Raw genomic sequence first — 14,399 nt, 5'->3', positions numbered from 1 at the left:
GAAGCCACCTTTTTGACAGTTGGACCCACTATTGGTCTTGTCCACTCAAACTGCTGGAAGCTGTCTTTGCATGCAGGGGGAGTCCCTAACTCACCAAGGGTTTGAGACCCATCAGCTACCCTCACCTGGTTTAGCCAGCCAGTCAAAGCGATTTCCCGAGGTGTGGCTGCTGCTGCACACTGACAGCTTCTAGGAGCTACAGGTGAAAGATGAGTGCAAGAGTGGCTATGTTTCATGCCTGTTTTATCTATGAGGCATTATTCATTTTGTGTTACACACCCACGTGTGTGTGTGTATATATCAAACTGGCTTGCGCTTCCAACTTGTGTGTAAATCCCTGAAGGTTTATAGGCTCACTGGATCAGACAATGGGAGAGATTTACCCAATGGAGATACTGCAAGGGCACAAAAGGTTAAAAACTGTAAAATATTTTAAATATGTTTATTTTTAATAATTGAAAATGGAACACTAACACAGAGAACAAAGTTTACTTGCAAAACCAAAGGCAGTAGAGGTCAGTAATGTAACTGAGAATGATCGATGACTCTAGGAATTCATGAAGGACACAAATGTGAACAGTTATTAGCTAGGGTGCCCACAGCAGCCAACCTAACATTTTGAATATCTCTAATATCTAAAATTGTTGAGACTAAGTGGAAGGGAGTGGAGTTGACTTTTTAATACACTTGGCAGCCAAAATTCAAATATGCTGTGCTAAGACAAACCACAGGTCAAAGTGATCTGACCATTTTTATATTCAGGAAAGAGGAATCCAGAGAGAGAGTCCAGAGACTAGATATGATGAAGCACAGAAACTAGAATAAGTGAAGATTATGATATCAGTGTTGACAAATATAGACATTACATTGTACTGATAGAAATATGTGGAGGAAAGTTTGTGCATGTGTTATAAACACATATGTTTGCAAACAGGCATGGATTATATAGAGAGCCTGCTGACATGCACACATTGAAAGCACATTTTGTAAAGGATAATACGATTAAGATAATGAAAAACCTATCTCAATTGCTAACATGAATCTTCATGAGGGTTTAAAATGCATATTAGGACAGCAGATCTATTTGTTTAAACCCAGGGCTCCACCCCACTCCACTACTGGGCTCCACACACACCTATGCCCACACAGATAAATCTAAGCCGAGTTGCCTGGTTCATTTACTCAGAAATAATTCCCATTTCTTTTAAGGGAGGGTACTTCTACATAAGATGTTTATGATTTCAGTCTTGCGCTGTACCTAACTTTTTCCAGATTGATACCCTGTGTCTGTTCAGGGACATGTGACTACACACTTAAATGTCACTGCACAGTAATACTTAACTATATGCTCAACCGTTTGAGATAGCAAAACAGGTTAGGGCTTTAAAGCCACAATCCTATGTTTTGGAGTGTGTAGTTCATGCTGCCAGGGGCGTCTATTTGTATGTTTATTTGTGGGTTGTTGTTGGTTTTTTTAAAAGACTGCTGTTATTTTCTGTGATGTTTATAATTATTTTGCTCTCCCTTTTTGCTTATATTTATACATCACCTTGAGACATATATGTGGAAGGTGATTAATAAATAACAGCAGCAGCAGCAGCAGCGTTAGCCTTGATTTATCAGAACCTAATATCTAACCTGGGAAAGGAGTACGACAAGGCTGCATTTTGTCTCCCTGCTTATTTAACTTATATGCAGAATTCATCATGCGAAAGGCTGGGCTGGATGAATCCCTAGCCGGAATTAAGATTGCCGGAAGAAATATCAACAACCTCAGATATGCAGATGACACAACCTTGATGGCAGAAAGTGAGGAGGAATTAAAGAACCTTTTATTGAGGGTGAAAGAGGAGAGTGCAAAATATGGTCTGAAGCTCAACATCAAAAAAACGAAGATCATGGCTACTGGTCCCATCACCTCCTGGCAAATAGAAGGGGAAGAAATGGAGGCAGTGAGAGATTTTACTTTCTTGGGCTCCATGATCACTGCAGATGGTGACAGCAGCCACGAAATTAAAAGACGCCTGCTTCTTGGGAGAAGGGCAATGACAGGCCTAGACAGCATCTTGAGAAGTAGAGACATCACCTTGCCAACAAAGGTCCGTATAGTTAAAGCTATGGTTTTCCCAGTAGTGATGTATGGAAGTGAGAGCTGGACCATAAAGAAGGCTGATCGCCGAAGAATTGATGCTTTTGAATTATGGTGCTGGAGGAGACTCTTGAGAGTCCCATGGACTGCAAGAAGATCAAACCTCTCCATTCTGAAGGAAATCAGCCCTGAGTGCTCACTGGAAGGACAGATTGTGAAGCTGAGGCTCCAGTACTTTGGCCACCTCATGAGAAGAGAAGACTCCCTGGAGAAGACCCTGATGTTGGGAAAGATGGAGGGCACAAGGAGAAGGGGGCGACAGAGGACGAGATGGTTGGATAGTGTTTTCGAGGTTACCAGCATGAGTCTGACCAAGCTGCGGGGGGCAGTGGAGGACAGGAGTGCCTGGCGTTCTCTGGTCCATGGGGTCACGAAGAGTCGGACACGACTAAACGACTAAACAACAACAACAACAACAACAATATCTAACCTAGACATTCAAATCCCAATGAGGGTCAGATGTACTTTACCACATGCTCTGCGTGGTTTAATCTGAAAACCCACACCAGCAAACACAGGAACATGGGAAGCTGCCTAATAGTGATTCAGACCATTGGTCCATCTAACTCAATACTATATACCAGGCACGTCCAACAAGTAGATTGTGATCTACCAGTAGATCACCGGATGTCTGTGGTAGATCACTGGCTCCCCACAAAGAAGCTCAACAACTTTGAACTGAACCCCCCAAAATGGGGTTGATCACTGTCAGTTTTTAACTCTGTGAGTAGATCGCAATCTCTTGGGAGTTGGCCACCCCTGCTATATACACTAAGACTTGGAAACACCAAGGATTGAACATGGGACCTTCTGCTTGCAAAGGAGATGCTCTACCACTGAACCACAGTCCTTCCCCAAAGGGAGAGGAGAATTATGAAAAGTAGCAGTCCTTTTCAAACCCAAGACCCACCTTTAACTGAAACTTACAACATGGGACCCAGTTCTCTAATCACACATATTCATCTTCCTGTGCTTGCTTATCGTTTGCCAGGTATCAGGAAAGTATAGAAAAGGAAACCTTGGTAAATGCAATATGCATTGTAAATGCGACCAAGGTGTACCTGCTACAATCCTCTTTTATGCATTGTCCCCCACTTTTCCTTACAAAAATCCCATACAGAAAAAAGAAAATGGTGGTTATGATTCTGCTGTAACCCAAGTTGCTCATGACACACTTGTGGGTCCTTCCTGACCCACAAACCGAAGAGCAGTGGTACAGAGGATGCTTTAGGGTGAGGACTAGAATTGCTATCTCTCATTTTTTCTCTGACAATGGATCTGTTCCTTTTAACTCATGGGGAGTGAACATGGTGCCCTCCCATTAGCCCTGACCATTGGCCATGCTGGCTGTGGCTAATGAGACTTTAAATGCAACATCATCTGGAGGGTATCATGTCAGCTACCCCAACTTGCCTTCAGTTTGTGAGATGAGCAGGAATTCAACAGACACAGTTTCCCTCACTGATCTAGAAGAAGGGTGTGCTTGTTGAATTTCTCTCTCTCGTACTATTGTTAAGAGCACAAAGACTCTAGGTTTCTGGAAAGAAACAACTAAAATAATTAAAGGTATTTTTCTTCCAATAGATACATTTTGATGAGGCGTCTGAATGATGTTGGTAAAACAAGAATATTAAATAGATCTTAAACTCCCAAACCACAGCACAATTACTTCTCAGACGAATAAAAAATAATAATATTGGTTATATTTTGCCTGATTTTACCTTTCTGAGAACTACAATTCCAAGCACCTTAGCAACTACAGTTCCCAGGATTCTTTGGTGAAAATCATGTACTTTAAAAGTGCTTTAAATATATGGTGAGGATGTGATCTATTAACTCTACATGCAGACCTTTTCAAAGTAGTATAATAATAGTAATCATGAGTGATAGATGAAATTGATGATGGATGTAAGAGTCTATTAATTAAAATAAGGGAATATTATCATTCCCAAATGACTGCTAATTATGTATAATGCGTTCCAGAAAATGTTTCTGTTGTAGTTAATCTTGATGTTGAAATAGATCTTAACATTTTATTTTTTAAAAAAGGTAGCCTCTTTCAGGAAAAAGTTTCTTAAAAGGGGATGGTACTCAAATTGGTCAAATCCTCTAATCTAGAAGCACACACAGGGATGTCCACACATATGGAAAGAGGGAGGGAGGGATGAGAAAGAATGTGATGACTTTTGTGATGATTCAAAGGTATAGGAAATGCACTTTGCACATGCTCAGAAGCAACTCCTTTGCTGTTATTTCTTCATAGATTTCCATCTAGGTCATGGCATTGAACACAGATTTCAGGGTTCAGCGGCTGGGGGGGCAGCTAAAGCTCTCCACATGGCTTAATTTGAGCCAAGATTCATCAGACTTTAGCTCTGGAACCCGTATTTAATGCTAGTACACAGCCTTGGGGCATATGAAGTAAGAACAGTGCCTCAGTAAACATGCAAAATGCCTTTTCTTTAATTCCTGCACATCACCTTTTTTTGTTTTTTGTTTTTGCACTTGACTGGTAAATATTAGCTGTGTGAACTGACATTCCAAAGAAAAACATTGTGTTCAAGGTGTTGTGTGGGTAATAGGAAGGATGCAACCGAGATGTGTGATCTGTGACAGCCCATTCACACAGACAAGCCATTACGATGCCACGAGAAATGTGGATATGTGCAAACCAGCCCTAAGTAAGAACAACAGGCAATTTACATAGGAGTCAGGGAAAGAGTTTTGAGGTTAAAGACTGGCATGGCTCCCAGTCAAGCTCAAGTGCTTCTTTTTTCTTTCTTTTTTTAAGAAATATGTTTTCTGCCTTCACGTCCTCAGCACAATCAGGTAGCAGCATTGTTAAGTTGTCCTTTTGAAAGGTGTACGTCTCTTTGGTTGTACTTGAGCCCAGCCGTACAGGTGGATTGTTGATAACATCAGAGCAGCAGCTGTAGAGCAAAACCAGGCTGAGCAATGGGGGTGGGAATGAGAGAGGCAAAGAGAGTGGCAGGCAGTTCCTAATACCTCAGGGAGGGAAGGACAGGATCATTCCACAACAGGATTTGAAACTGATCAACTCTCCAGCCCAGCCATCCAGTGCAGCCTGCTAAGTCTCTGTGGCTGTCAGCTTAACTCTGCTGCTGGTTCCTGTGGGGTAGGGGAGTTAAATAGGACACAGACTCGGAGAGGAGCAAACCTCTTTGCTGGGAGTCAAGGAGGCAGAGAAAGAGAGGAAAGAAGGTGGAATTTGGCCAGAGCCCAGGCTGATAAGCAGAGCATCTCCAGGTAAGTGCTCCTGCTGTGTCTTGGCAAAAAGGGGGAGAGGGAAGGAATATATCCAGAGGATGCTCCAGCGGCTGGTTAAAAGCACTGGGGTGGGAGCCCTGAGCTCTGGCAGGCACAAAGGGGTTTGAGGCTTTCCCTTTTGCAAGGAAGTGCAAGGAGAGATTCCAACTCTCTCTCTCTTTTTTGGAATGTGGTTTGTGTGTGTGTTTTGTGGGGTGGGGGGAGGAAGGCAGATATTTTGTAAACGCTCTTAATATCTTTCACCTCGGCATCCTCGTGTCAGATTATCTCTCTCAACAGCTTTCACGAATCACACCAAATCCTCTCGCCCTCTGTGCTGTGTGATTTTAAGAGCCTTTGGGAGGATTTGATTGCCCATCAAAATAAATGAATGAGGGGAGGGAGGAGGAAAGGAAAATGATGGACACGGACTGAGCTTCGGGCATATTATACAAATCTAAAAATAAAGCCAAAAGGGAGACATAACATTTTCCAAGAGCAGGCGGGGAGGAACTGGGAAAAGAGGGAGGAGGGAGGAGAAGCCGGATTTTAGTGGGCATTCTCGCCCTTTCTGAGCCAATAGTGGGTGGGCTGCAAAGCTTCCCCCTGAATAAATCTGAAAAAGCAGCAGGAGGAGCGGTAAATGACGCTTCCAGAAACAGTGACCCCTCCTGCCCCTGCCTTTGGTAGCTAAAGGGCAGGGGGAGAACCTGTTGTCATGGTGGCTCATTATAATCACCAGGGGATAAAACTGATTATCTTGGGGGTTTCTAATTAGGATGCTCACCTCCACTGACATACAGACACTTCCTTTAGATTAAAATGTAATTCCTGCACCACCACCCCCATACTTCTGCTTTCATTTGTTTGCTCTTCAGCTGCTGCAAAATTAAATCTGTATAAACCACCAGCACTCTCCCCCCAAAATTGGAGATGGGAACTCCTGTTGCAGGCATCTCCCCCGCTTTGTCACCCAGAAGGGATGAGGGGGAAGGGAAGCTTAGCAGCACAAAAGAGCTCCAAGCATGTCCCTAGGGGCATGACTGTATGCATTTTATGTACTTAGTTTCTCCCAGTGGGTTCTGAAGCCCTGATTTCAGTACAGCACCACAGCTGACTACACGGAAATTGGTAGGCTAGGCAATACATTTGCGGTTCACCAGGTCTAGTCTTCCAACTTCTTCCTAATGCTGGGGACATGTGAAGTAGCCTTGGATTGAATAAAGTAATCCTAGCACTGGTTCACACAAGCCTGTGCATGTGCATCTCTTGATCATAGCTGTCAACTTTCCCCTTTTCTTGAGAGGAATCCTATTCGGAATAAGGGAATTCCCCTTAAAAAAAGGAAAACGTTGACATCTATGCTCATACACCTGAAAATCAAATGACTATCTGAACTAATTAACAGCATTGTATATGAAGTGGCATGAAAGGTCTGTGATGTTAAACCTTCAACAGCCCAAGTCACACATGCATGTCATCACTTGATGCTGTGGTCATCAGATGGTGAGCATAGGAAATGTATACCACCAGACCGCTCTCCATCTATCTCATTGTCATCTACACTTACTGGCCACAAGGTTCCAGAGGGGAGTCTTTCACAGTCCCACCTGGAAATGCCAGGGTTTGAACCTGGAACCTTTTACATGCAAAGCATATGCTCTACCACTGAACTGCACTGTGAACCAGTTTCCAGGGTGTCTCTAAGAACATGAAGAATGGCTTCCTCTCGCCAGTGAGAAGTTACACACATCTGGGATTAGAGGCGGGATGTTCAGGTCAGAAGATTTAGCTTCTGAACAGGCTTAAAACTGGCACTGGGATTTCTCTTGCTGCTAACTAACTGAGGCAACCATGACTCTATACAATGTATTTCTACTACATTTAACCATGATGGTAAAGGTAAAGGTAAAGGTACCCCTGCCCGTACGGGCCAGTCTTGACAGACTCTGGGGTTGTGCGCCCATCTCACTTAAGAGGCCAGGGGCCAGCGCTGTCCGGAGACACTTCCGGGTCACGTGGCCAGCGTGACATCGCTGCTCTGGCCAGAGCCAGAGCCAGAGCCGCACACGGAAACGCCGTTTACCTTCCCGCTGGTAAGCGGTCCCTATTTATCTACTTGCACCCGGAGGTGCTTTCGAACTGCTAGGTTGGCAGGCGCTGGGACCGAGCAGCGGGAGCGCACCCCGCCGCAGGGATTCGAACCGCCAACCTTTCGATCGGCAAGTCCTAGGCGCTGAGGCTTTAACCCACAGCGCCACCTGCGTCCCCTAACCATGATGGTACCATTTATTAATTGGGAATATTTATATGTCTTAGGGGTGTGTGGGCATCGGACAGCATTTGCAGTGGGGAAAGTGGGGTGATGATTAGGAGGATGTCCTCAACCTAGCTAGCAAGGAACCTCCAACAAGCAGTTCCATGTGTGATTTATTAGTTCTGCTCTGAACTTAACACACACAGGAAACATGTAAAGCAGGCACAGGGAAGATTCAAGAGTTTTCTAGAGGGAGCAATGTTTTTCCCCACAGAGCAGAAGAGGGATTGCATCGAATCAATAATGCCAGAAATGGAGTGGAAAGAGGCTACTTCAGGCCTTTTTGTGCAAGTTCCTCCATAATTGTTTCTTGTTTGTTGCACATAATCTGCACATCTTCCCTCAAGTTTACTCTTTTGTTGTAGCAACATTGCATTTTTTCTGCTATCAAAACTGCAATATTTCGTAAATGCAATTCATTGCACTTTATGTGTGGCAACAAGGAATGTTGGACACACAAATTGGATATCATTTGTTATGTGATTAGTAATTAATGATGCAATTTAAACCCCTCCCATCTACCTTTATGCATTTCTCTGCTAAAAAACTCCAGTACACCTGCACTGATATAGCCAATTTCAAAGCAATGAACAATCCTTGTTCGTTATCTAATATTGCTTTCTGATTAAGGTCCATTAAAATGTAGTTTTCTTATATCTATGGGTTGGCAGAGCTCTTTCAGCCTTTTTTATACACTCCCCTGCCAGCCACCTCATCTCATCTTTTTGGCCTTCCCCTTCACCAGCAGTTGAGAAGCACTTCCAAGATGGCACCATGCCTACTCTGAGCATTCAGATTTCCCAGAAAAATTGTTCCAACTTCCCTACACATACCTAGCAGAATTTTGGAGATGCTCTTCCCTTTGCCAATCCTCAGTGAGCACATTTTATTTTATTTTTTATTTTATTTTAAAAAAACTTACTAAAAATGTCTCACCTTGCCTGATAGTAAAGCCAGTTAATTTCAGTGAGGTTTCTTCCAGACCTATATATAATTCTGTTAGACCCCTGATAGCCATATGCTCTTTTGTTCTGCTTTTACCTTCTAGATTCGTCAGACTGCTGTTCATTCCTGCAAGAAAGTGTGCCAGCCTGGCTGGCAGGCACAAGACACCACGGGGAAAACAGTAACCATCATGCTGTCTCTGAGTGGAGGCTACTGGTGGAGCAACAGGCTTTCCCTGAGATGGAGGAAAACTAGCTGTAAGTACTGCCCAGGTTGTTTGCTAAGCAGGAGGCTGTCCCCTATTTCTCCAGTGAGGGGAAGGGAGAGTGTTTTTATTTCAATAGTGAGTGTAGTGCTCAGATTTTTTTCCCTATGAATGACAAGAAGTGTAATGCCGAAGGAAGAAGCAACGGTGCTTTCACATGTTGCAGATAATAATAATCAGTGGTTACGGGTTGTGATTAGAACAGGCTTGAGAGTGGCAAAAGAGTGGGTACCAACTTGCTCTTAATGCCTGAAGGATGCCCAATATGCAAAGGAACCTCTATCACCTTCCACAGTCAGTCCTGTATATGTTGGTATCACAACCCACAAAAGTTAATATTTTTGCCCTCTTAAAAATATAACACCCATTATTTTGCAGTACAGAGAAGGCCAAACACTCATAGGGAAAAATTAATGATGTGAGGACCTGTGATGCACATCTCAAAACCATTTCAGTTCATGACAGTCATGTCATACGTTGACCAGGCTATTCAATTGTCATAGTCACATTGCAAAGGACTATACTTAAATTTTAAGTTGCTCTTTCCTATGTTACAGACCACATTAACTATATTCACAAGCTTTACAAATGTCAAAGTCCAGATGGTGTCATTTGTGAAGCAGCCTATATTGGCCCAATTCCATTAAATTACTCATTGCGGTGATTCTTACAGTATGAGGTCCAATAGTTGAGTTAAGTCATACACTAGGAAAGAAAGTGGAAGCAGTGGTATGTTGATGTATTTCGTGTAATACTTGCATGCACATACCAACATTTCTTTCCCACTAATAGTTTCCAAACGAGCTCACATTATTCGTCTTCTCAGTGAACAATCCCTGCTGGGGCATTAGCTCCAGAGTTTAAAAAAATGTGGATATGACAAAGCAGGAACAACAGAAGTTTAAGATAGGCTAACAGCACAAACCTATGCAGACCTACTTAGAAGTCCCATTAAGTTCAGAGGGAACTACTTCTGGATAAGCAAGTATAGGACTTCAGTCTAAGTGTACTCCAGTGGAACCACCAAGCCATCTCTGCAGTGAGTTATGAAGAGAGTTATTTTTGTTAATGAGGATACATGCAGCTAAGCTAGGCAGGGGGTATAGACTCACACCAAAAAGAAAGACTAGGGGTCAGAACACAAGATGCCGATGATATTTACAGAGGAAATTATTTCCTTTTGCCTAAGAGCCTTGCCTTTGTTATACACCCTTGCTTCCTAGATTGCCATTATAAATTATTTACTCTAAACGCCACTGAGCCCAGACCTAATCTTATATTCCTGGATCATCTTACTACAGTCCTGAACATCTCACAAAGTAACATTACCTTTTCTTGACATAAGATCATAGAGTATGCTGAATATTTCACTTAGACTATTGTTTAGTAGTTAATGCTACTTTTCATGAGACAAAAGATTCCTACCTGCTCTGCTGAGCATTCACAGGCACACTGCCTTTTGAGACCTGAGTAACCATACCTGTATCCCTAAATAACCACACCATGACCTTACATTTTTGCCTAGTAGATATTGTTGGAGTTTCCTTCAGGAAGACATGTAACATTGTCCCCCTGCCTCTGTCAGCCATCATTATAGTAGTAGAGTTGTGGTGTAAATTAAAATTCTCAGGAAATTATGCACCCAGATGTCTGGTAGGGGTAGCAGTACTAATGGTGGTTTCCCAGAGGTGCTCAACTAGGGGTTAGAGCAGAAAGGGTGGCATTTGCTAAAACAGACATAGAAGAGTGTCACCTGTATAGCCTTACCTGATACATTCTCACCTTTCCCTGTACACAAAGCAGCTAAATGTGCTCTCATCATCACAGATATCACTGTATAATTAATATGGTACTTCAGTCAAGCATCCAAGAAAAGCAAGATCACTTGCACAATTCATGTCACTTTTCCTTCCCTCTTGTTCTTTCAAGCATCATCCTACATCCATAGAATGAGATACTCTGAGTGGAATTAAATACCTCTAGACAGAGAATACCAACTCTGGTGCCAACAGGATCTGTTTTCTGGGTTCGTGGCATCCATTGTAACATCTATGCTATTGACCCTGGCCTCTTCTTAGTAGAAAGGCTGCTGTGAGGCCACAGAACACCCCCACCCTCACCGCCTATTGCTTAACTTTTGTTAGGAGAGTTGGGGTAGAAACTTGAATCAGCATCTGCTGGACCTGTATAGATGTCAATTCACTTAACTGAGAGGAAGAAACTTATTAAGAATCCTTCAGATTACAGACTTTGTTTGGAACCTGAAATGGTTCAACAAATACCACATTACTTAATACCAAAGACTGTGTGGGAAACAGGTATAAGATTTGGATTTAGCCCTTGAATTAGGTATCAGTATTCAGGTCCATATGCATATTCATTGGTTTTGGATTTAACCCAAATTCAAAATGTATGATGTGCTTAGAAAATGAAAGCAGTTTGTAATGCTTTTTTTCAACTGTAGATCAAGGGCTGCTGACTTTGGGAACATTTATTCACCTTTAAGTTATTAAAATCAGGTAAAACCATCTAGTTTTAAGATTCTTTCATTCCACGGAGGGAAGCAGATGGAAGGGCATTTTCTTTAGGGGAACACACCTTTCAAACCTATTGCTGGCTTTACTTCATCCTTTCAGTGCTTATTTGTTGACCTTCAGAAAATTGTGCCTGGTTTCTCTTTTCAGGCTTCATTATTTAGGTCTTAGATATGTAGTATGGATTTTAGTAGTTCATGTGTAACTAGGGTCTTTGGACAATGGCTGCAAAATGCTAAATACCTTAAAATTTGTACTGGAGTCAAAATCATCTCTGTCCACCACAAATCCTGTTCTTAAGAAAACACAATGAATTGATAATTTGCTTTCTAAGTAACAACTTAAAGGTTTCCAATTAAATATTATCAAAACTATTCTGATAATTTAGAAAGAGTTAGCAATTTTCTATTCTAGCTCTGAGTTGTTCTTCCATCACACTTGGCTTTGTTGTATCTATTATATTGAAGCACACTGGAATCAGGCAGCAAAGCTCTCTGGGAATATGCTGACCTTTCTCCCCCACCATACTGTAAGAATGTTTATTCCTTAGCCCTGCTAGCTCATAAAAGGCTAAAAGGAAGTTCACACTGTGGGAATCCATCTGGCAGTACAAGGATTCATCCATGAGGAAGCTCATTTGGTTATCAGTCTAATCACAGACTATTAAGAAGCTATCCTATATAGGGTCATACCAACTGGGCACAAGGCCACAAGGTAGATTCTTCTCACTAGACACGAGAAGACATTCTAAATCTGGCTGCAAAGGAAGGCAAAAATCTTAAGTGAAACTGTGCATACAGTCTACCAGTGATGATGTTTTAATACATGTTCTTTCCCCCTCTTTTATTTTGCAGTGCTTGCCTGTTGGCTTTCATTCTGTGCAGCAGAGTCCCTCATTGCTTGCCCCTCCCTTTGCAAATGCAACAGCGGTACCCTAGAGGTGGACTGCAGTGGCTTGGGCCTTTCATCAATCCCCTTGGACATTCCTACAAATACCAGGACCTTCCTTTTCCTCAACAACCAACTTAGCATTTTGCCAGAACAAACTTTTTCCAATTTCTCTGCCCTCCAGAGACTGGATCTTTCCAACAACTTCTTAGACCAACTTCCTGAGAACATTTTCAGAGATCTAGTAAACCTCACTGAACTACAGCTGAGGAACAACAGCATCAGGAGCCTGGATAAAGATCTTCTGCAGAACACTGTTCTTCTGCGTCAGCTGGACCTCTCCATCAATGGGCTTGCTCAAATCCCATCAGGCATCTTTGATGACCTGCCCTCTCTCCGTTGGCTTTCCCTCAGGTCAAATCGCCTGCAGAATTTGGACAGGGTGACCTTTGAGCCTTTAGTTAGCCTGCGACAGTTGCAAGTGGGGGACAACCCCTGGGAATGTGACTGCAACCTGAGAGATTTCAAATACTGGATGGAATGGTTCTCTTACAGAGGTAGGTACCACTGAGAGAGGTCCAAATCTCAATATTGAAGGTTATGCACTCCTAGTCTTTCCTGGCTATAAAGGGCTGAAAAGGAGCAGCTAGACAGAAAAGAGAGAGAAGTTGGACTGATCAGGCTGACCTAAATTCTAATTCTCAGATATGGAGAATGGTCACTATGCATTATAATCCTGCCGTATTATGTTACAAAGTCGCATGTTGTAGTTGGAGTTGCAGGTTATCTTCTCATCCAAATTTCTCTTTGCAAATGCTGACAGTTGTCCAAACTTTCAGAAGAGGATATAATTGAAGGGATCAAGATGAGGAAGGGGTCAAGCCCATCTGATCATTTTGGAGTTTCTGGATTCACTGGCTGCAAATCACTACAGTGGGAAAAAGATCAGGGGAACGTGTAGTTGCTAGAATGCAAAATGAATTACAGAATGCATTCAGATATTTTCCTTGATAAGGCAATTTCACTGGTGCTAAACACCAAACAAAGCAGAGAGAAGGTCATTGGTCGTATTGCGCAGTTTGGATTTTGACCTTAGTACTACCAATTATGTGCAAGATTCCCACAGTGGACTTTGACCTCTGCTCTCTCAATGAGGATTTCACTGTTTCAATAGAGCCAGTGCCCAAGCAACCATAATTTTATATCTAAGTTCTCCCATCTGGGGGAAAAATGGCTCAGCAGCATATATGTCAATGATGATGTGTTAATTAACAGTAACCTTTGAGTCAATTAACTGTAGTATGTTGTTATTACTGATGGAAAATGTTAAATATTTCTAACTGCTGAAACACTATAACCTGAGCTAAAAGCAAGAGCTTTAATTGTTGGCTACCCTTTTTGATACAGGCAAGTTCCTCTCCCTCTCTCTCTCTCTCTCCCTTAGTAATGTCATTGATTGTTGTTCAAATTCTTTTTCCAATTCACCTTGTGAGTCTGATTTTGGGCCAAGGGCAAGTTAAACATTGTTATAAAGTGTTAGTAGACAGGAAAAAAGCAGCAGCAATGTACAGGACATTCTTCTTACATTGTGTTGAAGCAGAAAGCAATAAAGGGCTAAAGGTAGCAGGATCTCTTAGGGTAGCAATCAAAATCTGTTTTGCTGATGGATACAGAGGACTCTTGTTTAGCCACACGTTAGGGGACTCTAATCTACTAGAAGTTTCAGCCTATGAAGGCTTCTGAGTTTCATGGACAAAATCTCAGTGACATCAGTTATGCACTATCAACACTGCTGGTGGTTATAAGGCTGTGGAAAAAGAATAGCTAAGCTGGTGTTTTTCAGCATATTCCACAAAGACAATTATCCCCATAACTTGAGACTGTCTTGGGTCTCACACTTGTCACCTAGAAAAATGCTTCCGTTTCCAAACAGAATGTTCTCTGTGCAACACATTTCTTGACTCAAAATGGCCAAATGCTTAGTTAAAGAAGGGGTGGGTGGGTGGCTTTGTTGTTGGCATCCATCTGTCTAAA

General features: G+C 42.4%; 2 protein-coding genes across 3 annotated transcripts in view; one reads left to right on the top strand and one right to left on the bottom strand.

Annotated features, from left to right (window-relative positions):
* Positions 1 to 14,399, bottom strand: part of CACNA2D4 (calcium voltage-gated channel auxiliary subunit alpha2delta 4) — a 168,469-nt gene that overhangs the window by 51,863 nt on the left and 102,207 nt on the right. The gene's annotated exons all lie outside the window — the stretch shown is intronic.
* LRTM2 (leucine rich repeats and transmembrane domains 2) overlaps positions 1 to 14,399 on the top strand; it is a 30,429-nt gene that overhangs the window by 14,592 nt on the left and 1,438 nt on the right. The window contains exons 1-3 of one of the 2 annotated variants that reach the window (XM_079992945.1): positions 5,287 to 5,416; positions 8,782 to 8,935; positions 12,332 to 12,922. In XM_079992945.1, coding sequence (XP_079849071.1) covers positions 8,869 to 8,935; positions 12,332 to 12,922 — 658 coding nt within the window. In that variant the 5' untranslated portion in view covers positions 5,287 to 5,416; positions 8,782 to 8,868. Of the gene's footprint in view, positions 1 to 5,286; positions 5,417 to 8,781; positions 8,936 to 12,331; positions 12,923 to 14,399 lie in introns of those variants that run through there. The other variant, XM_079992944.1, reaches the window with a different exon arrangement.

Source organism: Podarcis cretensis (assembly GCF_951804945.1).
Source record: "Podarcis cretensis genome assembly, chromosome: 10".
Taxonomy (NCBI): domain Eukaryota; kingdom Metazoa; phylum Chordata; class Lepidosauria; order Squamata; family Lacertidae; genus Podarcis; species Podarcis cretensis.
Note: the sequence above shows the minus strand (reverse complement) of the source record. Positions and strands in the feature narration are given on the sequence as shown.